Raw genomic sequence first — 23,693 nt, 5'->3', positions numbered from 1 at the left:
GCCAGTACCCACATCAGGTCAGAGGCACAAATGGCACATGCGTCTGGAATACGTTTGTAGTGACAGGAGTCCCTGGCACACCCACGCTCACTTTCTGTCTGCCTCTTTCTCTTTCTCAAATAAATATTTTTTAATTAAAAAAATTGAAAATCAAAGGGGAAAGTGGGGTGGGGGTAAATTACTATGGTATACTTTTTTATAATCATGGAAAATGCTAATAAATTTTTTTTAAAAAGTGAAAATGTGTAAGGTTAAGAATATAAACAATTACAAATAGAAGACATTGCAGCAATTTTAAAAGAATCCACATAACTTTAGGACATTAAAACATTTAAGAGAAAGCCTGGCATAAAGGTGTACGCCTTTAGTCCCATCACTTGGGAGGCAGAGGTAGGAGGATCACTGTGAGTTTGAGGTTAGCCTGGGACTACAGAGTGAGTTTCAGGTCAGCCTGGGCTAGAGTGAGACCCTACCTTGGAACCCCACCCCCACTCTTGCAGGGAAAAATAAAGCTTAAGAGAACTGAATGATTCTAAAAAAATTACATGCCACCAAAACTGACCTAAGAAGAAACAGAAAAGTTTGAATGCCCTGATGGGCTGACAATAGGACGGTTAAAGAAAACTACTAAAACACGCTCCAGGGTCCAACTATTTACAGGCCTCTTCCACCTAAGATTTACAAACCAGAACAAGAAATCCTACTGTCCGGCTGGAGGGATGGCTCAGTGGTTAAAGGTGCTTGCTGGCAAAGCCCGACACCTGGGTTTGATTCCCCAGTAAACCACATAAAGCCAGATGATAAGGTGGCCCATGTGCCTGGAGTTTGTTTGCAGTGGCAGGAGGCCCTGGCACACCCATACTCTGTCTCACTCTCTCTGTCTTCCTCTTTCTGTCTCAAATAAAAAAGAATAAAAATCATATTTAATAAAAAGAAGACTTGCTGTCATTTAAAAGCTACAAGCCACAGGAAGTGGCAGAGCTCCCCAGTCCATTTAGAGCATAACTCTAGTCCTAAAATCTAATGAAGTTATTACTTTGAGAAAAGTGAATTATAGGTCTCTTTCACTTTAACAATGCAAAGACTCCAATGAATAGCAAATAATAAAGAAAACCTGTCAAAAGAATAACAAATTACAGTCGGGGTGGTGGTGGCACACACCTTTAATCCCAGCATGCGGGAGGCAGAGGTAGGAGGATCACCATGAGTTCGAGGTCACCCTGAGACTATACAGTGAATTCCAGGTCAGCCTGAGCTAGAGCAAGACCCTACCTTGAAAAACAAACAGACAAAAAAGAATAACAGATTAGCACACTATGTGCAAATAAAGTTAATTTCCAGGATTATGGGTGTTTATTCCAGGAAACCTACTCACATAATGTATTACATTTAAGAATTACCTTTAAGGGGCTGGAGAGATAGCTGAGCAGTGAAGGCACTTGCCTGCAAAGTCTAATGGCCTGAGTTCGATTCCCCAGTACCCACATGCTGCAGTCAGGTTCACATAGCTGGCAGAAATCACCTGACCAAGAGCATCTTGTGTGTGTGTGTGGGGGGGGGGGGAGGTATATTTTGGCTAATGGACTTGAGGGAAGCTCCATGATGGCAGGGGAAAACAATGGCATGAGCAGAGGGTGGACATTACCTCCTCACCAACATCAGGGAGACAACAGCAACAGGATATTGTTCCAAACACTGGCAAGAGGAAGCTGGCTATAATACTCCTAGGCCTATCCTCCATAATACACTGCCTCCAGGAAGGTTTAATTCCCAAATTGCCATCAGCTGGGGACCTAGTATTCAGAACACCTAAGTTTATAGCGGACACCTGAATCAAACCACCACATTCCGTCCCTGGTCCCCATAAACTGATAACTATCCATTATGTAAAGTACAAGGCATGTAGTCCAACCTTTAAAAGTCCCCATAGTTTTTTTTAATTAATCCTAATGATATTTAAACATTACCATAGTCCAAGATCTTTTAACTCAGTCATAATACCAAAACAACCTAAAAGAAAAAACCCATAATGGCACAGAATACACATTCACACTGTAAAAGATGGCATTAAGCATAGCAAAGAAATATTCAATCTGGGCTGGCGAGATGGCTTAGCAGTTAAGGTGTTTGCCTGCAAAGCCAAAGGACCTCAGTTCAATTCTCCAGGACCCACATAAGCCAGATGCACAAGGTGGTGCATGCGTCTGGAGTTTGTTTGCAGTGGCTGGAGGCCCTGGCATGCCCTTTCTCTCTTTGTGTAGGTCTGCTTTTCTCTCTCTCAAATAAACAAAATCTCAAATAAACAAATCAAATTAAAAAAAGAAACATTCAACCAATACAAGATTTAAAACAACCAAGCAAAGATCAAACTCTGTAGCTCAAAGTCCAACAACTCTAGTCAGTGACAAATCTGCAAGTCAGATAATTCTACCAGCAACGTCTCTGGAGTTCCAATTCTGCCTCTCCAGCTAGGCTACTTACAGTCCTGGGAAACTTCATCCGGGACTGGCAGCTGTCGTTAGCAGCCATCTCGTGGTCCTGGCATCTCTACTGGGTCTTCATTACAACCCATGGTCCATCTTCACAGCTCCATTGGGTCTCCATGCAGGCATCCAGCAAACCTGCTTCACACTGCCCATGGCCGTTTCCAAAACACAAGACCGTGTTGCAAGTTCAATGACCCTTTCTTTTCTGTATTTCTTATACACTATAACACCAGGTGGGGTGTCAATTTGTTAATCCAGGGGTGAGTAAAGCAGACTTTGAAGAACAGGACACACCTTGAGCACTCAGGCCCCTTCAAAAGACTGCATTTTTTTCTGTTGTCTCAGTGCAGGTCAGCTGGCCCAATCTCAATGGTTGTAGTCTCTCAACTGCACCTGAAGGGGCAGCAGTTTCACCCAAAGATGTCATTTTTTCTGTGCAATATCCCTCTGCTCACACCAGTCTATTTCTATGCAATGCAACCCTGCACAACTTCTCAGGACACGGGCATAAGAGCAAGCTTCTCACACAAACTGCTAGCCCAGTCCAGGCAAAGCTCTTTCTCACCCTCATAAGCCAAACCTCACAGTCCATAGTTCTTACTGCATTCAGGTCTTTCAACTCTGACCAGAATAGTCCATCAGGCTGTACTAATAGCACTGTAGAGTATATCTTAGGCCAAGGTTTCAAATCCTTCCACATTCCTCTTGAAAATCAGCTCCAAAAGACAAAAGCCACCCAGTCAGGTTTTAAGCAGCAATGCCACCACTCTCAGTCCAACATTACTGTTGTAGTCAGGTTCACATTGCTGGTAGAAATCACCCAACCAAAAGCAGTTTGTGGGGGAAAAACAAAGGTTTATTTAGGCTTACAGACTTGATGGGATGCTCCATGACAGGAGGGGAAAACGATGGCATGAGCAGAGGGTGGATAGCATCTTCTCGTCAACAATAGCAACAGGAGAGTATACCGAACATTGGCAAGAGGAAGCTGGCTATAATACCCATGGGCCACCCTAACAATTCATCAACAATTCACTGCCTCCAGGAGGCATTAATTTCCAATTGCTATCAACTGGGGAGACTAGCATTCAGAACACCTAAGTTTATGGGGGATACCTGAATCAAACTACCACACCACATATAGCCAAGATGCACAAAGTGGTGCATGCATCTGGAGTCCATTAGCAGTGGCTGGAGGCCCTGGTGGACACACTCTCTCTTCTCTCTGCTTACAAATTGATAAATAAGTAAAAATTTTAATTGCTTTTAAACTATTTTGTTTATTTAATTATTGGAGAAAGAGAGAAAGAAAGGCAGATAGAAAGAGAATGAGCACGCCACGTCCTCCAGCCACTGCAAATGAACTCCAGACACATGTGCCACCTTGTGCATCTGGCTTATAATGGTACTGGGGGATTGAACATGGGTCCATAGGCTTCTCAGGCAAGTGCCTTAACTACTAAGCCCCCAAATTGCCTTTAATCCCAGCACTTGGGAGGTAGAAGTATGAGGATTGCTGTGAGTTCAAGGCTGGCCTGTACAGTGAGTTTCAGGTCAGCCTGGACTAGAATGAGACCCTACTTTGAAAAATAAAACAAAAATTATTTATTCCCAAGCAGGGAGAAAGAGAGAGGGAGGGAGAGATAGAGAATAAGAAAAGGGGAAATGAAGCATCGAGGAGCTCTTCAATACCTATTCTCAGGCAGGATGCACTGTCCAGGGGAACAGGGAACAGTTTCCTCTGCAGTCCGTGAGCCACATTCTAGGTCTAAAGAGCTAGAGAGATCCAGGCTTTTCCCTGAACCTGTGGGGCGGCCGAGCTTGGGGAGGAAGTACAGGACGTCTGTGCTCGTTCTTTCTAGGCCCTGGAGTACCAGGATGGTTCCTTGTCCAACGCTGCTCACCACAGCCATGAGCCTGAAAGCCTTCCTGTGCTCTGGGTCAGTGCTCATAGCTCCCTGGTCTTCCCTCAGGAGCAGCCCAGGCTCGAGATGCTGAGCTGGTTTGCAGGTGGAGCAACTCAAACAGGCCAGGGGAGCTTTTCTTGGTTAAGTACAGTTCTTTTGGCCTGTTTCACCCTGAACCTCTGTAGCAAATGCAGTGCTGGACACTTTAATCTCCTGGTCACCAACCTCAGACAGTGCTTCGTCTGCCCAGCAGACCTCTGCCTGCACCCTTTCTATTTCCAGTGGCCTGCAGGTGGTCAGGGAGCTATCTCTCCCTCCACATCTCCATAGCCTCCTGCGTTGTCATTGGCTGATGTCACTTAAGTAAACAAGCATCATAGGTCTGCCTTCTCTCATGTATGACCACCCTTCTCTGGTACTGGTCTCCTTCCATTTATGGCCAACTTCCTCCTGAGCTGTCAATATTTGGTATATCCAGTTTCTCTAAATGTCTACCCTCCTACCTGGCTTTAGCCCTAGGACTCCATCAAAAGTGCTCTTAGAAAGGTTTCATTCAGTAATGTCAAGGCTGCTGAATCCACTGTGGGCGTGCTCCTCTTCCTCTTCCTGTGTGGTTATCAGGAGCACCTGCTGGTCATCTGTGGTGGTTTAATTCAGGTGACCCCCATAAACTTTAGGTGGTCTGAATGCTAGGTTCCCAGCTGATGGAGATTTGGAAATTAAGGCCTTCTGGAGGTAGTGTATTGTTGGGGGCAGGCTTATGGGTATTATAGCCAGTTTCCCCATGCCAGTGTTTGGCACACTCTCCTGTTGCTATGGTGCACCTTACGTTGGCCAGAGGTGATGTCCACCCTCTGCTCATGCTATTGTTTCCCCTGCCATCATGGAGCTTCCCCTCGAGCCTGTAAGCCAAAATAAACCTCTTTTGTTCCCCTACAAGCTGCTTTTGGTTGGGTGATTTCTACCAGCAATGCGAACCTGACTTCAACAGTAAAGTGGTATCAAGGAGTAGGATTGCTGCTAGACACCTGACTGTGTGGCTTTGGCCTTTTGGAGCTGATTTTCAAGACATATGTGGAAGGATTTGAAACCTTAGCCCAAGAGATGCCTTACAGTGCTGTAAGTACAGCTTGATGGACTATTCTGGTCAGAGTTGAAAGACTTGAATGCAGTAAGAACTATAGATTGTAAGGTTTGGTTTATGAGGATGTGAAAGCTTTGCCTGGATTGGGTTAGCAGCTTGTGTGAGAAGCTTGCTATTATGCCTGGGTCCTGAGAAGTGCAGGGTTGCTTTGCATAGAAATGAACTGGTGTATGCAGAGGGATATGGCATAGAAAGAAAAATCTTTGGGTGAACTGCTGCCCATTCAACTGCAATTGAGAGATTACAACCTTTGAGATTGGGCTAGCTGACCTGCGCTGGGGCAACAAGAAGAATGTAGACTCTTTTGAAGGGGCCTGAGTGCTCAAGGAGTGTCCTGTTCTTCAAAGTCTGCTTTATTCCCCCCAGATTAACAAATTGGCACCCTACCTGGTATTATGGAGTATAAGAAATGCAGGAAAGAGGGTCATTGAGTTTGCAACATGGTTTTGTGTTTTGGGAATGGCCATGGGCAGTGTGAAGCAGGTTTTGCTGGATGCCTGCATGAAGACCCCATGGGGCCATGAGGATAAACCGTGGACTGCAGTGGAGACCCAGTGGAGATGCCGGGACCACGAGATGGCTGCCAAGGAGCGCTGCCAGTCCTGATGAAGTTTTCCAGGACTGTGAGTAGCCTAGCTGGAGGGGCAGAATTGGAACTCCTGAGACTTGTTGCTGGTTAGGATTATCAGACTTGGAGACTTGTTACTGACTAGAGCTGTTGGACTTGAAGCTACAGAGTTTGGTGTTTGCCCTGGCTGTTTTAAATCCTGTATTGGCTGAGTATTTCTTTGTTATGCCCAATGCAATCTTTTTGCAGTGTGAATGTTTATTCTGTGCCATTATGGCTTTTGGGGGGATTTTTTGGTATTATGGCTTAGTTAAAAAATCTTGGACTATGGGGATGTATGAACATCATTGGGATTGATAAAAACTATGGGGACTTTTAAAGTTGGACTGAATGCATTGTATTTTACATTATGTATGAATATCAGTGTTTGAGTGTCAGGGGCGGAATGTGGTGGTTTGATTCAGGTGTCCCCCATAAACTTATTTGTTCTGAATGCTAGGTTCCCAGCTGACGGAGATTTGGGAATTAACACCTTCTGTGTGTATTGTTGGAAGACGGGCTTATGGGTGTTATAGCCAGTTTCCCCATGCCAGTGTTTGGCACACTCTCCTGTTGGTATGGTGCATCTTATGTTGGCCAGAGGGTGATGTCCACCCTCTGCTCATGTTGTTGTTTTCACTGCCATCGTGGGGCTTCCCCCTCAAGCCTGTAAGCCAAAATAAACCTCTTTTTTTCATAAGCTGCTCTTGGTTGGGTGATTTCTATCAGCAATGTGGACCTGACTGCAACATCTTTATTCTTTAAAATATCTTTAAAGTTTTTTTTTTTTTTTTCTGAGGTAGGGTCTCACTCTAACCCAGGCTGACCTGGAATTCACTCTGTAGTCTCAGGGTGGCCTTGAACTCATGGCGCTCCTATCTCAGCCTCCTAAGTGCTGGGGTTAAAGCCAGGTGTCAACATGTCTGGTTCTAAGGTTTTTTTCTTAAATTTTTTTTGGGGGTGGTGGTGGCATATACAGTTAGAATGGGCTTACTAGGGCTTCCAGCCCCTGCAAACAAACTCCAGACACATGCACCACCTTGTGCATCTGGCTTACATGGGTCCTGGGAAATTGAACCTGGTGCCTTTGGCTTTGCAGGCAAGTGCCTTAACTGCTAAGTCATTTCTCCAGCCACACACACACACACACACACACACACACACACACACACACACACAATTTTTTTTTTGAGGTAGGGTCTCACTCTAGCCCAGGCTGACCTGGAATTCACTCTAGTCTCAGGGTGGCCTCGAACTCATGGGGATCCTTCTACCTCTGAGTGCTGGGATTAAAGGCATGTGTCACCATGCCCTGCTCCTGCTAAAATACTTTTGAGAAAATGAAGATGCAGCCTCTTTGCACTGCAAATGAACTCCAGACACATGTGATCACCACTTTGGGTATCAGACTTTATGTAGGTACTGGGGAATTGCACCCAGGCCGGCAGGTTTTGGGAGTGCTTTTAACCACTGAACCATCCATCTCCTCAGCCCCTAAACAGCTCATCTTTAAAACTTGTGTGTGGGGCTGGAGAGATGGCTTAGCAGTTAAGCACTTCCCTGTGAAGCCTAAGGACTCTGGTTCGAGGCTCCACTACCCAGGACCCATGTTATCCAGATGCACAAGGGGGCGTACATGTCTGGAGTTCATTTGCAGTGGCTGGAGGCCCTGGCATGCCCATTCTGTCTCTTTCTCTGACTCTATCTCTGTCTGTCGCTCTCAAAGAAATAAACAAAAAAAAAAATTTTTAAACTTGTGTGTGGATGTGAGGGCAATCTGGATGTGACATTTATCACCCCATTGGTGGCCAGGGCTGAAATTTGTGTGGACTCAAGCTGCCAAGATGCAGGTCTCACGTGTCACACCGCTCTCCTCTTATCTGCCTGGACTCTACATGACTTCCATTAGAGACGGTGTGAGCAACTGGGCACACACCAGCAGGAAGGAAGCAAGTCTCCAAAGTCAACGCTGAATTCTATAGCGGCGACTCTGAGAAGCCCGTTGTAGTCCATCACTGCGTTTACAGTGAAGAACCGGGCATTTGATTTTCATCAGTGTCGGTGGTTTGAGGCACAGATGACACTTGAAAACAGAGTGGCTCTGACTGGACAGCCAGGGGGCTGAGACTAAGGCCAGCTGTCTGTGTCTACCACACAGGCCTGGGGTGGGGTTGCTGGCTGCCTGGACTTCTGAGGGGAGTCTACCAACCACGCTGGGTCTAGGTGCTAGGATGGCTTCTGATGTTGCTTTATCCAACTTCCCCGTATTCATTCCACCCATTTTACTTTCCTCAAGGTTTATTTGAGGCAGCATGAAAATTGACAGAAACGGTCCTAGCAAAGTGTCAGACAGTACTTGCTAAGTGTCAACTTAAGAAACAGGACATTCGAAGACTTAGGGCAAGGCCTGCTTTTTCCAGAGCTGTGGACTTTGTCCTGGGGAGCCGAGAAGCAATGGCCAAAGCCCCTTCCTGCGGCCTGCAGGAGGGCTGCGTGGGTAGGGAGAGCTTGGCAAGCCTCGAACCTGCCAGTGTCAGGGGGAGGGGCTGAGCCCGGGAGATGGGCAACTGGTTAAGGGGCCAATGAAACTGGAAGGGAGCCAGGGAGAGGGGGTGTGACCCTCCAGGTCCTCCCGCAGCCACAGCCACCTGCCGGCCCTCGGCTCCTTTCTGCAGCTGGAGCGGAGAACCCCAGGGATGTGGGGCCCGAGGCAGCCTTCCTCAGCAACACTAGCTCTGACTGATTTTGTCCAGCAATGACACAGCCCTCCCTGACACACATAAGCAACCCTTCCCAGAGCCTTCTCTGGAAGAGACTGAGGTCTCAGGTAGTGGATGACTGGTGAGGAAACCAAGAGTCAGTCTGGTGGGGATGTGGGGACCCAGGCTGAGGAAAACTGGGAACTCTAACTCATTCCCCTCTGCTGTGTTTCCAGCATGGCCAGTGATACCTTCCTGTCCTCCGCCCAGAGGGAAATGAACCAACCAGCTGCAGATCCAACCCACAAAATCCAAGTTCCAGCTGTTCAGTCTGCCAACGTGGCGTCCTAGGAAGTCACCGACCTTGGAAATGAAGGACCTTGAAAGCACTATTCAGCTGATGCACTTCTGTGGAACTGCCTGTCCTTTCTCTGTTACCATGCATACCAGCACACATGCAAACACACACGCACCCACACAGGGATGAAAAGGGGTGTGTGGAGAGAGGTAGCGTCCTGTGTGTCTTGGAAGCATTTAGTCCTGAGTTATAAACACCAAAGACTTCCGCACATCCACCAGTCACCTCGGATCTCAGCTACATGAGACAGGATTGTAAACACTGGTTTGCTTTATTAAAATAAAAAATTTAAAATCATAAGGTGAGAGTGCTTACTCCTTCCAGGAAAGGGCAACACGTCGGGGGAGACCTGGGAAGGAGCTGGCATTCACACCACACTGAAGTTTAGAACAAGGATGGAAAAGGTCTTGACCAAATCCTAGTTCCAAGAGCAGCTCATGAGCACAGCTTTTTGACACTCAAGTTTCACCCTTTCCTCTCATTCAGTTGCCCATCCTCGGCATCCTGGTGTCACTATCTGTGTCCCCGGGTTGTGGCTCTCTGACAGCAGCATGTAGCTTCACTGAAGAGAACGCCGTCGAGGGCCTCCCACCACTGGCGCCCAGGGAGGACAGACAGACAGACCTCTTCTGAGCTTTCTGATTCGTTACAACAAAGGCTTCAGTGGGATTTCCTTTTGCCTTCGGCACCAACAGAGCCTACCGATACTCCAAACTTCTCTGATAACAGCATGAGAAAAGCCTGAAATGCTAGTGGCGTGTGTTGGTGCACACACGTGCACATGCGACAGCTGACAAGTTTACCTCCACGTTGCTCAAGCGGTCGGGTAAAGCCAAATGAGAAGAGGTTAGAGAATCACCTGAAACTCACAACACTGCAACAGGGTTGAAAATAAAGATGGGGGACATGCTGCTCTCGGCACCCTTTCCAGGGTGGCTCTGTTGCTGCTCCTCCGATGACTGCCAAGGCATCGCTCTTGACAACTAAGAGCTCATCCCGGCCCACTGACTGCTGACTGCACTTGCAAAACGCAGACACGACACTCTTCCTTCCAGGACTGTCCTTCTGCAGGGAGGACCCTGAATGAGGCGTGCAGAATTAGTGCAATAGAGACCCAGTACAAGTTTATATTACTGCACAGGTAACAAACCTTCACAGACATTACAGCCCTGCTCAGAAGCGCCTATGTATTTACAAACACACTGTTGTACATATATACATGTTAACAAAATACAGGGCAATCTAAAAATTAGATCCATCTAAGTAGGTTTTTTTTTTATGTTATCCACCCAATATCTTTTAAAAATGATTTCCCCATCATCTGATGTAATTCCCCACCCGGCCATTAGTATAGTGTGTTTATATTTTCCCATGAGAACTCCCTGTCCTTAGTTCCTTGATAGCCTCCCTGAAACGGGCTTCTGGCTCCCCCCGCCTCCCCCACCGAGGTGAGCCAGAGTCTGGGGTGTGTCCCAGCAGCTGGGAGTGCGTCCAGTGGCGTGGCCTCCTCAGGAGTCCAACTCCAGCTGCTCGTGGTTCTCACTGAGTCTCAGCATAAGCTGCTGTTCGTAGTACAGGCTCTTGGCATAGTTGATCTCTTGGGACAGCTTCACCGCGAGGACCTCGGATCTCACGTGGACCTAGGGAGCACAGCCAGAAGTGAGAGGCCTGCCCTGAGGTGGGAGGACAATAAGAGGGCCCAAGCCGTGCAAGCCCACCCTGCAGCCACTGCCACCAGGACAGGACAGGTAACTTTTCCTAGGGGTGTGCACCTGATTTACTCTCAACCAAGCAATGACTGTGTCCTGCAAAAACCAAACCAGAACCACTGACATTGGGGATTCTAAGCGCCATGGTTCAGAGCTGGAGCAGTTAACAATGGGTTGCACCCGCTCCCCCCAATTCAAGTCCACAGCTTCCCTGCCAGCCGGCCTAGAAAGGCAGACAGGGTTGTATGAGGCTCCGACTACACAGAGCTGACTTCATAAGCGACCAGCCTAACTTAAGCCAGCGAGCCCAGGGAGCCCCATATCCACCCAAGTGTCTTCCTGAGCAAATGGGGAAGGTTGAAGGGCTCCAGAGGAGAAGCCTAGTGAGACTGGCTGCTCTTGTAGGCCACAGGAAGACCACAGATGCGCAAGGCCACTCTGAAGGACACAGCTCCCTGGTGTCAGCAGACAGAGCTGGGCTTCCTCACACCTGCTGTGCTGAGCCAGCCCCACCGAGGGACTCCAGCTTGGGAGTCAGGCAAGGTCTGAGCCTCACCTCATGGCAGAGTCAGCTGTGTGGCCTGAACACACCACCTGCCTTCGCCCCTTCACCCTGCAATAGGACTGTGGGAACATCAGCAAATGACCACCAGAAGCACAAGGGCCCAGCCAGACCTTCATGAATGCTGGCACTCAACAGAAACTTGACTACTTCAAAGGACAGCCAGAGCAAACACCCTGCCTTCCACCCTTTGGAGGCAAAGTCTAGTGTCTACTTGAAAGTCTTTGTTGAGCATGCTACGTATGGCTTCCAGTCACAGATCAAACCCTCAGAAGTTCCACTGTTACCAGAGAAATGACAGTGTGTATCATGCACACATACTCACGAGCTCCACTACCTCAGACTTAATGCACCACACAGCCACCCCAGCCTACCTGGGCTTATGGGGACTGAGGCTGAAGAACCCACTCAGGGCCCCAGGGGAGGCACAACCTCTCGCTCAAGTTCCCATGGAAAGTGGGGGGCAGGGCTGGGGGCCACCAGGGCTGTGACCCTTCAGCCCTGAGCACATTCACCCGAGCAGCACTCACCATGGGCTTGTGATGAGACGGGCCTGGGATGGACACGCCGCTGCTGGAGTTCGCAGCTTTCTTGGTCACCTGAATGTATACCTTCCCGTGGTCTTTGGAGACCAGGCAGTGGTAGAGGTCATCGTATTTGACCTCGAGGAAGATGGCCTCCCGGTCTACATAGTCCCCGCTCTTGAGGAAGTACACGGCTTTGGAGGAGATGAGCACGCAGTAGCTGTCGATGTTCTCCACGGCAATGAAGCTGCTCGGGGCGAGAGGAAAAAGGGGCGCTGCTGAGCGTCTCTCCCTGCCGGGGCCAGCTGGGAGGCGTGGAGAACAGTGAGCTCTCTGGGGTCTGGAAGCCTGAGACTATTCAAGCTTCGCACACCTTGTGAGCAGGGGACCCGTTCCCTCAGTTCTAAGTTTGGGGTTAGAGGGAGCCTGGCCCCAGGAGCTGTTGCTGGCCCGTGTGTACAGCATGTGGCTGGTTCCCCATCATAGGGTGCTCAGTAATGACTGCATGATGCCAGTAACAGTTCCAATGACTGAAACAACTTCCTATACCAAAATGGGTGTGTGTGTGTGTGTGTGTGTGTGTGTGTGTATGTGTGTGTGTGAGAGAGAGAGATAGAGAGAGAGGGAGAAAACTTAGCTTAGGGCTGAGAATAAATTGTAACAATGCTTTGCTAGGTAGGAAGTCAGTGCAATGCTTTCAATATTAAACCAACAGCTATCATGAGGGATGTGACACTAAGTGGCTACAAGACACGGCTGGCGGTGACAAAAGCAGATGGGAAAACAAGAGAACTAGCAGATATACCAAACTGCACACCATACATGGATGGCAGAAGCCACAGTGTTTACACACCTACATTTCCTTCCTTCCTCTGACAGCCCCAGTAAGAGGTCACCTTGCCCCTGTTCAGCCCAGCCAGGAACTCAGGACACCACCCCACGCTCACAAAACTAACAGTTGGAAAGCGCTTTCTTGGATCAAGTTGCCGTCTTCATTTTCAGAACTTTTAGTTATTTCTTCTAAGAACTTTAAGGCCAGAGACAGCCTAACTTTGGGGAAAAGACAGAAATGACCCAAGCTCTCTTCAGCAGTGCTTGCAGACTGAAAGTGGGAATTTATGCTAACCACGTCTCTCTGCCCAGCTACTAAGCGAGGAGTCGTAACCCCGGAAGCCGCAGTGACAGATTGGCGGCTCCCCGCATCTTCTCGCGCAGGCCTTTCAGTGCGCTGTGGCGTCAGGGACCAACCCGAGAGAACGTGGGATGATGGCGAGAATATCAGGAGCTGACTGACAACAGAATGCTGCTGGGCACTGGCTTCTACTCACTCTGCTCCATCTGGTGCTGCCATGCACCTGGGCCTCTTGTGGTCTTGGTCTGGGGTCAGCAAGCACACAGATCCTCAGGGCTGGCAGAAGCCGTGGGCAGGAGAGGGCCTGCCTGACTGGTAGCCAGGCTTCTGTCTTCTCAGACCCCAGCATGGTTGGACTTCACCCTCCTCGGCATGAGAGCCCTCCCAGAACTTGGCCTTCCTGAGCTCTCTGCCTGAGGAGTCACAGTTCCAGCTCTCCCCAGAGCTTCCCCAATGCCGGCCGTCCCCCACTGCTGAGTACTTCTGCACCTCCACCTCCCAAGCATTGTCAAATGCGGATCCGTTCTGCTTCCTGGCTCCACATCCTGGCTCTAAGCCCTGTGAGAGTGGGGTCCACATTTCATACCCGCACAACTTCCTGAGAACCCACAGAGTTGGCCACCCATGAAGTGTGGACTCCACCCTGTTCCAGTTGTCATTTTAATTATGGCTCCCATGACAGCAATGGGGAGTTTGCTCTTCTAGTCTAACTAGTTGGTAAGGCTGAGACTATAGACTTGTACAAATCCACTGGCAAAATGAGAAGCACCGCGCGTCCCCCCCCCCCCCCCCCCCGTGCTCAGTCACTTATCACAGCCTCCTTGTGTCCCACACTCGAGTGTCAGGGGACACTTCCCTGAGGTGAATGGTATCTATAGTAGCTGGTTCAGGAGGAGAGGGCAGGGAGAGACAGAAGGAAAGAGAGAATGAAGAAAAAATAGTCTACCACAGGGAAGAAGCATCATAGTGGCAACTGGGACTTGAGGAGAAAGGAGCTGAAAACAGAAGCGGCCCTGCTCCTAAGCCTAGGGAGCGAGGCGTGTGGCCATGTAGGCTGCAATGGGGTCCCAGAGAGGAGACTCCAAAGATGGCCACCACACGCAGGGTTAAAGCAGATTGTGCACCTCAAGTCCAGCTAAGACTGGCTCTCCAGTTTCCCATCTAGCTCTCCATGCCTCGCCACTGGTGCCTACAGGAGCTGACACACCCAAGAAGTGCCCTTAAGCCCACCACTGTCAGAGGGACCAACACCAAGCCCACGTCCCAAAGAGGCAGACTCATCCAGGCTTTAGGACAGACTTCCTTCCAGAAGGCCACCAGGATGTGAATCCTCCTGCAGGCCAGGGAACCTCTAGGGGATAGTGCGCTGGGCCAGAGGCTCTCCCGAAAGGCCGAGGACTTGGTGAAGGAGAGCTGGCTTGGGCAGGCGGGGAGGCCTCACCAGCTGGGGATCTAGCCAGGTAGCTTGCCTTTCTGGTGGCTAAGTTCTTTCACCTCTCTGAGGGAGATGATACCACCTGCCAGCTCCTTCCTTTAGCACGAAGGTTGAAAGAATCTGTGAGGGATGGAAGCATGAGCAAAGGCAAAGCGGAACATCTCTGTAAACTTGCCCATACCACTACTCCACGTCCAGGGCACTGCTCATGCCCTGGAGCTGCTCTCACAATCTCGGAGGGTGGACAGTGCGTGCAATGTTCCGAAGTTTTCAAATCAAAGGCAGATCACAACTTAGGGCATGACCGGGAGAAGAAAGAGCCGGGTGATGATTCCAAGTCGGGCAGCGATGGCTATCTCCCCATGCTCTCCCCCGCCCCGCCCACATCCCACCATCCAAGGCCAAGATTGTTTTTGATTTTCAAGGTAGTGTCACGCTCTAGTCCAGGCTGACCTGGAATTCACTATGTAGTTTTAGGGTAGCTTCGAACTCACAGCAATCCTTCTACCTCTGCCTCCCAAGTGCTGGGATTAAAGGCGTGCGCCACCATGCCCAGCTCAGGGCCAAGGTTTTGAATCTGATCAGCACCACTGTTGTTATTAACTTTGGTGCTTTTACAAAATCTGGAAACCACATCATAGACTTATTCAAGCAGCTCCAGATCAGACCTCTCATCAGCTGGACACTGATCCCAAATGTGTCACCCTGTGAGAGGAGTCACAGTTTGGGGGACCAGGGAAGCCCACAAAGGCAGAGTGCTCTCAACTCTTCCATTTACCATCCTGTCCCCCTTTCCCTCAAAGACTCAGGCCATTTCCTACCTGGCATCCACCCGTTAGCTATTTCTCCTCCGCAGGCCTGCATGCGCTCTGGCCACCACACCCTGCACACCCTACTTTGATGACTGGAGTTGGCATCTCCGCACCTCACCTACAGCCATGCCTCATGCAGGGACTGCTACTGGCCCAGGAGTGAGTGGCCGCTGGAAAATCTCATGGGTGACATAGCCAGCATGCTCTCAGGTAGGTCCTAAGGACACTCCTTCTATCCTCTCATCTATGAAACACACCCAGAAACACTAGCATCTGGATGTGAGAGTGGAGAGGCCCGGATTCTGGCAATACTTCTAGGTTACCGTGGGTACTAGGCCTATGTCTATAGAAACAGGGCTTTTGCATAGTATTTTCAAACAAGGTTAGAATTTTATCTTGAACTTTCCTTGAAAGAGCAGAGGAGGACACTTTGGCATGGGTTGAAAGATGGCCACAGTGGCCTCACTCCCGAGCACAGGGACATGCCATGCCATGCAGGCTGTCCCAGACTCAGAGGAGACTCCAGAGGGTGGACCTGGCAGGATCCAATACTGGAGAGAAGCCACTACTGCCACAAGTATCCACAAACAGGCACAGGCTGCTCTCAAGAACACGGTGGCAGGTGATCACACCAGGACGCCCTCTCTTTTGGAAAGGCTGGGCTTCCTCCAAGTCACAGGGCAGGCACACATCTGGGGTCAGTACCCCTTCCCCACTGGCTCTCTCCACTGACCCAGGACTATAGAATGAGCCACCCTGAAGACTGCTGAGATGACTAGAGCTGGTCTGTGTCCAGCACAGGACACACTTAGCCAGTGGCAGCTTTGTCAGTCCTTCCTTCTGTTGAGGACGTATGCCATGTTACCCCCATCCCATGGGGAAGTCGGCCTGCCGCTCCCAATCTGTGTATCCTCACACTGAGCGGGTCAGGAGAGCGCCCTACGAATAGCCATGCGGAGGTGGGATCAAGCCTCTATTTCCCTAGGGAGAGGGACAGCTGCCAAGCCACTGTTTCAACTGCCCTGTTTGACTTTTTTTTTCTCTTTGCTTGATTTATTTTTGCTCCATCGGCTCCATTTACTGAACCTAATTCTACCACTGTGAAGTCGTCTAAACTGGAAAGGCCTGAACTGTCTCCTTCCAGTCCCTGGTCTGCCTGGGGTACCCAGGACACACTGAGTGCCACACTGCACAGAACATCTCCCTGCACACGTCCCCAAGACCTGGGCACTCAGCGTCACAGACGAGTTGCTCTTTTGGCACCACCAGGAGACCAGGCGAGGCTGAGTGCTCTCAGCTGCTCCGCAGCCGGCGGCCAGCGTTCATCCGTCCACTCGCACTGCCTCCGTGGCAGGCCCAACCCTACTCCTCTCCACTGCCACCGCACGGTGCAGGCCTCGCTCCAAGAGCTTCCCACCTGGCCTTCTGCTCTCCACTGGAACCTTTCTCTCTGCTGTCCTCAAGGTGGCATTTTCACTGTGCAGTTTTGAGAAGGGTCCTCTTCTTCAAGATTTCACCGTCTCTGGGAAAGGCAAGTGCCTAAGCACGGCCATGTAAGGTTAATTAAAATTCTTGAATAAAAGTTTGAGATTTACAAGTTATTCTTGCCTTTTTTTAAAAAAATGCTTTTCTGTATTAAGAAAAAAAATCTCATAAATGGAGCTGGGTGTGGTGGCGCACACCTTTAATCTCAGCACTTGAGAGGCTGAGGTAGGAGGATCACTGTGAGTTTGAGGTCAGCCTGGCTAAAGTGAGACACTACCTTGAAAAAAACAAACAAACAAAATCTCATAAATGTAACTATCCACCTATCTGATCTTATGATTCAAGGATCACATTCCAGAAAATAGCAGTTTCTTAGGTCATGGGCTGCTGGCTTTGCAGAGGTAAGGACCAGCCTCTGTCATCTACTATATGACCTTGTTGTACTGAAATATTAGAAACAAAGTAGGCACTTTTTAGGAAGATGAAAATGAGAGGCTGTTGACCACAAATTGAGCATTACTTAGAAAAAAAAATTAATCATACAGAGCAAGTGTGATTTTAACATCATCTTAATTCAAGATTCTGGGTTTAAACAGAAAAATGGGAAGCTATGGTAACTCTGCAGGATGTCAGAGAACTGTCTGATTAATCTGAGAAGAGGCCTTTCAGCTGAACAGACCTTAAATCACATGTCAGTAACTATCTTAATGCTAATTAATTAGACAAAATGGAAAAAAAATCAAGTAAATGCAACTTGCTCTATGAGATCAAAGTTGCAGTTGCCGTGGCACTGGGGACTCTGTGGGGCTTTCACTCCATCAGGAAGTAATTACACAATGTTTTCCAGAAGTGAAACAGTGAGTCTAACTGGAAAAAAATGTGGAAACATTTAGTTAGAACAGTAGAGGAAGGTATTAAAGACCCTTTTAAGGGGTTAACTCTGAAGGGAAATATGCAAATAATTAGGTCCTAAAACATGCTTTTAATTAGAAGCCAAGGATAAAAGCTGGAGGTAAAAGTCAGCGCCCATGTTTCTTCCCGAGGACCTCTTCCTGCACAGTGAGGACTGTGATGCTCCCATCGCCGCGAAGACAGGCTGACGATGGAGGACACATCAGCGACACGTTTTCCAGAGCCCCTGGTGACCCCTTGCTGAATGCTGAGAAAGAGCATGGTCACATGTCTCCCTCAACAGCCACTGGCCAGATCTAACCCTCAGCTTGGGTGGAGACACATGGTTTTCATCTCTGAAGTCAAAATCATTCATGCCAATAACTGTTCCCAGTGCATATGAATTTTAAGAGCTTCATGAAATACACTGCACTGATTTCATCCTGATTCTAGTGTCCGGTTCTCCTAGCTCTGTTTTCAATGAGTTCATCTATGTTGGCTGTACTGTGTCATTTCTGCCTGGTGCTCAATGGATCTTGTAAAGGCTCAGGAGGGTTTGACCGAATAGAGGTGAGCTAGGGAGATAGCTCACTTGGACAAGTGCTTAACTTACAAATATGAAGACCTGAGCTTGATTACAGAACCCATATAAACATGCTGAGTATGGTGGCATGCACTAGGTGAGGCAGAGACGGGAGGATCCCTGGCCAACCAGCCTAGCCTAATTAGAGATTCTGTCCAATGAACAACTCTGGTTCAAAACATAAAACAAAAAGTGTTTGATTAAAAGTAATCACAGGGCTGGAAGGATGGCTTAGCAGTTAAGGTGATTTGCCTGCAAAGCCAAGAACCCAGGTTTGATTCCCCAGGACCCATATTAGCCAGATGCACAAGGGGGTGCACATGTCTGGAGTTCGTTTATAGTGGCTAGAGGCCTTGGCGCACCCATTCTCTCTCTCTCCCCTTCTTTCTCTGTCAAATATATATATATGCAAATAAAAATAACATAAAAGGAATCACAGGAGCCAGGCATGGTAGTGCATGTCTTTAATCTCAGCACTTTGGAGGCAGAGGTAGGAGAATCACCATGAGTTCAAGGCCACCCTGAGACAACATAGTGAATTCCAGATCAGCTTGGGCCAGGGTGAGACCCTACCTCAAACAAACAAACAAACAACAAAAACAAAAAAAGGAAGCAATCAAAAAGTGGACAGTGTTCCTCAAAAATGACACCCAAGGTTGTCCTCTAGACTCCATCACGTGTGTACACATGTGCATGCACACCCTCCACACACACTCGAAGAAAAGAAAAAGATGACATACAATGATCTTATTTTAATGTTTGACTCAAAAGCAAAAAGACCCAAATGAGTGCAAAGTGGACACACGATAAGAAAGCTACACCACAACTGTCCTGCTGAGTCCAGGGAGTGTGACTGGAGCGGCAGACACTGGCCCAGGTCAGAACCAGGGCCTCCAGTGACCGGAGCCGGTATCCAGCCCTCATGCGGCTGTTCTAATCGACCCTACCTCGCCCTGCTCACTGAGAAATGACCGTCTAGGCTTTTGACCCAGAGTTCCAAAGCTCCATTAACAAACGGACAGAAAGAAAGGACAGCTAGGGCACCAAATCCCACTCCCAAAGAAGGCAGGTGTCTTCCCTGGAGTGACTGCAGTCATGGCTATGGTACAACAGCAGACTCTACTTGTGGTGGTTTGAATATAAAAGGCCCCATAGAGTACGATATTTTTGATTATTAAGATTAAGCTTCCAACTTGGGTTTCAGTGGGCAGAGCCTTGCTAGAGGAGGTGTGTTACCATGGGTGGATCCTAAGTACAGCCCTAAGGTGTGTAGACAGCCAGTTTGAGCTCTGGCTGTTTGTGCTTGCTGGTGTTGGCTTTTGTTTCTCTACTATGGTGATGCTTCTCCCAGAATCACTAAGCCTGAAATAAACCCTTTTCTCCCATGAGCTGTTTCTGGTTGGGTGTTTGTTCCAGCAACTCAAAGGTGCTGTAGGCTGTTCCTATTCCATAGTTCCTTTGCTGAAGTACTAACTCTCAATGGGATTATGCTGAGTAAGGAAGCAGTTGAGGTAAAGAGCAGTCATGAGGTTGAGGCCCTGATCAAGAAGGATTAGTGTCTGAAGAGACAAGAGAGTCCCTAGCCCCTTCATGTAAGGACACAGCAAGGAGGCGAAGCTCTCAAGAGGAGAATGGGAGGCACGTTGATCTCAGACCTCCTAGCCTCTAGAACTGTGAGGACACACATTTCTGTTGCTTAAGTCACTCCATCCAAAGTATTTTGTTATGACAACTGAGCAGGCTGACAGGTGGAAACCCACAGACATTATTAAAAGATGTTCCAAGAACACCAGGTGGGGGTGGGACTGGGTTCCACAAGGCGCATCAAGAAAGATGCCATCCTATCTAGCAAACAACACAAGGATCCTAGATTTCATTATCTATGTCCCCATTCAGTCACTGACACAAGACGTAACTCGAGGTCTCCCTAGCACTGTCTCCCAAGAGCACTGAAGGCCATCCAGGAGCTAATCTTAATCGACACTCTTCCACCGCCAGAAACGCCCACACTGTTCAGACCCGCCCTAGCTGGCTTCACCACAGCAGACCCAGCACGCAATGCAGAAGTTAAACTGGCATTCTGCTACTCCTCAGACAATGCCTCTCTCTGGGCTGTGTTTCTAACAGCTGGTCAAATTCTAGAGCACTTTATGCTCTAAGGTCACTGCAGAATATCCTCAAAGAATGGGGCACCTACCATGCCAGCCGGGGACAGTCTCACTGGCTGAGGAGATGACAAGCTCCCAGGGTACTGAAAGTGACCGAATAGTGTGAACAACCACTCCGGATAGTAAACAACAGGACATCTAAGTGGAAGAAAGTTTTACAGGGGAAAAAGCCCTTAAGAATGAGAACATCTCATCCGCTGCATTCTCTCTCTGAGCTGTCTGCAAAGAGAGAAAAGCTTTAGCACAAAACTGGAAGACCCGGCTGTGGCACACAACTAGAGCAATACTCCCTCCAGTGAAGGCCACTTACAAGTAGTCACACGGACACCTACCTACCCCACACTTAGGACAAGCAATCCCTTAGTCAGGTGCGAGGTCACAGGCAGGCCAGGGCTCTGGGGTCACAGGAACATTTCTCAGACCAGACAGAAGTGAACACCTGGGCCCTTCCCACAGCTCCCACTTACAACTCGTCTTGGATGTTGTCTGTGAGTTTGAAGAGCTGCTCCTGCCCCTCTGCCTGGCTCTCAGAATAGCGGGGCAGCAGCCCCTGGGGTCCTGTGCAGCAGCGCGGCTTCCGAGCCCTCTGGGCTTGGGTTCTGGAGGGGCAAACAAGCAAGAGGAGGTTAAGTATCAAGGTGCACACAGAAGTAAGCTGCAGCAGGGCCTGTGTGTGCCGATGCGGCAGAGGTGAGGCGCCCGCTGAGAATTCAGCCCCAGCCTCATAATCCTTCGGGGGCCTGTGATTATTGGCTAAGCTGGCTGGCTTCCTTACCCCTCTATTTCACAGGATGGCTAAAATATCGAATTAAAAAAATGCCCAACAGGCCTGTACTCGACGAGAGGGCTCCCATAATGGTTATGTCTCTAGTCTTCCTGTGGGCCACATGGTTCTAGGAGGTTCTAGAGGCTCTAGGAACCTCTTGGAAAGCACCACCTATGGACTTAACAGTGGGTCAGGAGAAAGGCCTGGGAGCCTTGGGCTTTAGTGAGAACCACTGTGCTTTCAGGCTTCTTCCAATAAGCTCAGTCGCCTGAATAAAGAGTGGGGGATGCCGGGACCACGTGAGGAGAATGGAGGCTTTATGGAACAGTCCCAGGCCACAGCCTGATTCTGCAGCAGCCCAAGCTCATGCCACTTGGCTGTTGGTTGCCCAAAGGAATCTGCTTTGCTATGGCTTTTGGGATCGGCTGCTGTTGTCTTTTTCCACAAACCATAGACAGGGTAATTGATAAATACTTTTTGGTGTTTTCCTAGAAACAGGAGTCCATATTTGTCTTGGAAAGGTTGTGCATATTTCAGATGACTGATAAGAGTGTACTGGGTCTGTCCTCAGCCTTGTACTGGCTGTACTTTTTATTATTGTTCCTGGAACCCACTGAAGCAAAACATCCCTCTCTAGACATACCTCAAAGAGAACAGGCTTCCACACCGAAGCAGCACTTCAGAACCACTTCCCACAGCAGTGTGGAGGTGGACAAGTACCCAGGGGAGGGGTGCAGGTCAGGGCAGTAACCTGGTATAAGCAATCTGGAACTTGCCACTGGCCATGCCACAGGGTGGGTGCAATGCTGGGACCATAGCAAAGTGTTCTGATCCCAGGTCAAGCAAGCGCACCTAGCCTTGGTGCCAGCGGGGCAGCCCTGTGCCTGGATGTGTTGTGGGCTGGCAAGCCGACAAGCCCCTGACAATTTCATCAAACCTGAGCTACCAATGGGGATCTTCCGAGTGATATGGAGAAGTAAGATGCCTCGGTGATTTGTCGTCACTCAGGGGGCAGGGTGGCTGGACAAAAACACCCTTTTACTCATCACACACACTCAGGGCTTTGATTGTGCCTAGTCAATCCCTCCTTCAAGATTCAGAAGTACTGAGTCTGGAAGGATAATTCAGCAATTAAAGGCACTTGCTTGCAAATCTGCCAACCCATGTTCCATTCCCCAGCACCATGTAAAGCCAGATGCGCAAAGTGGAGCATGCACCTGGAGTTTGCTTGCAAACAAGAAGCCCTGAAACATCTATTCTCTCTGTCTTGCTATCTCTTGCAAATAAATTAAAAAAAAAACATTTAAAAAGAAGATTTAGAAGTACTAGTGGTGACTCTTTATTCCCTAAGTTCTCACTGGAAGTGGGGAGGGCAGCGACAAGCACTGTACTAAGAGCCAACGAGGAGGGTTGGGTGCATTTTCCAGGCAGCCTATCCTAGTCTCCTGAACTGGAGAAGCAGCAAGTGTTATTTCAAACATTGTCTAGATAGGCAAATCGAATGGCCTTTCCCAAGGCAGGCTCACCGTTCTCTTATCCGTGAAGGCCCTGCAGGACCCACTGGATAGGCTACAGAAGAGCAGAGGCCTCCAAGAGGAATCAGTGAGGTCACTTTCTTGTTTCCTTTAATATCAAGCTTGGTTCTGCCTCCTACTATTCATCTCCCCAACCTACCAGGAGGTCTAAGAGCTTTACCTGCCCTGTATATCCCACAGCCAAGTGCTCTTCTCTCTCTGCCACTTCTAACAACCGGCTGCTGGACTTGTTTGCTTTGAGACAGGGTCTCACTATGTAGCCCAGTTAGACTTGGACACATTACATACTCAGGCTGGCCTCGAGCACGCTACCCTCCTCCCTCAGCCTCCTAAGTGTTCAGATTACACAGCACACACCACTGTGACCTCTGGATTTGTAGTATGTCATTACTATAGCTTTCTACTTACTTTTTCTGCTCTTTCTTACTCTTACTGCTTTCATCCATGCCCATTTTCCTCACCACAGTGAGAGTGGATTTTTTAAAAAAATATAACCTAGATCAAGTCAGTCTCCTGCATCTATCTCACTTGGGTAAATAAATGTATGTACACAGGACCTGGTCCACCATGTGGAAAATAGATAGCATGAGAAAAAGGATTTTGTGGGCTGGAGAGATGGCTCAGCAACTCAAGGTGCTTGCTTACAAAGCCTGCTGGCTCAGGTTTGACCCCCAGAACCCATGTAAAGCCTGACACACAAATTGGCACGTGTGTCTAAAGTTCATTGGCAACAGCAAGAGTGGTGTACCCATTCCCCCCCCACAATAAATAAAATAAATACATAAGACTAAAAATAAGGCAAAAGAAGCTGGATATGATAGTGTGCGACTTTAATATCAGCACTCAGGAGGCAGAGGTAGGAGGCTCACCATGAGTTCAAGGCCACCCTA

At 48.8% G+C, this 23,693-nt stretch overlaps 1 protein-coding gene across 5 annotated transcripts in view; it reads right to left on the bottom strand.

Moving 5' to 3' along the window:
* Nucleotides 1–9,453: 9,453 nt before the first annotated feature.
* Nucleotides 9,454–23,693, bottom strand: part of Vps13d (vacuolar protein sorting 13 homolog D) — a 274,368-nt gene continuing 260,128 nt past the window's right edge. For all 5 annotated transcript variants that reach the window (XM_045149288.1, XM_045149289.1, XM_045149290.1 and 2 more), the window contains 3 exons: nucleotides 20,970–21,101; nucleotides 12,003–12,243; nucleotides 9,454–10,841 (listed from right to left, as the gene is read on the bottom strand). In XM_045149288.1, the coding sequence (XP_045005223.1) occupies nucleotides 10,710–10,841; nucleotides 12,003–12,243; nucleotides 20,970–21,101 (505 nt within the window). In that variant the 3' untranslated portion in view covers nucleotides 9,454–10,709. The remainder of the gene's footprint in view (nucleotides 10,842–12,002; nucleotides 12,244–20,969; nucleotides 21,102–23,693) is intronic.

This window comes from Jaculus jaculus, chromosome 5 (assembly GCF_020740685.1).
Source record: "Jaculus jaculus isolate mJacJac1 chromosome 5, mJacJac1.mat.Y.cur, whole genome shotgun sequence".
In the NCBI taxonomy this organism is placed as follows: Eukaryota; Metazoa; Chordata; class Mammalia; order Rodentia; family Dipodidae; genus Jaculus; species Jaculus jaculus.
The sequence above is the reverse complement of the archived record's forward strand: the minus strand, read 5'-3'. Positions and strand labels throughout refer to the sequence as shown.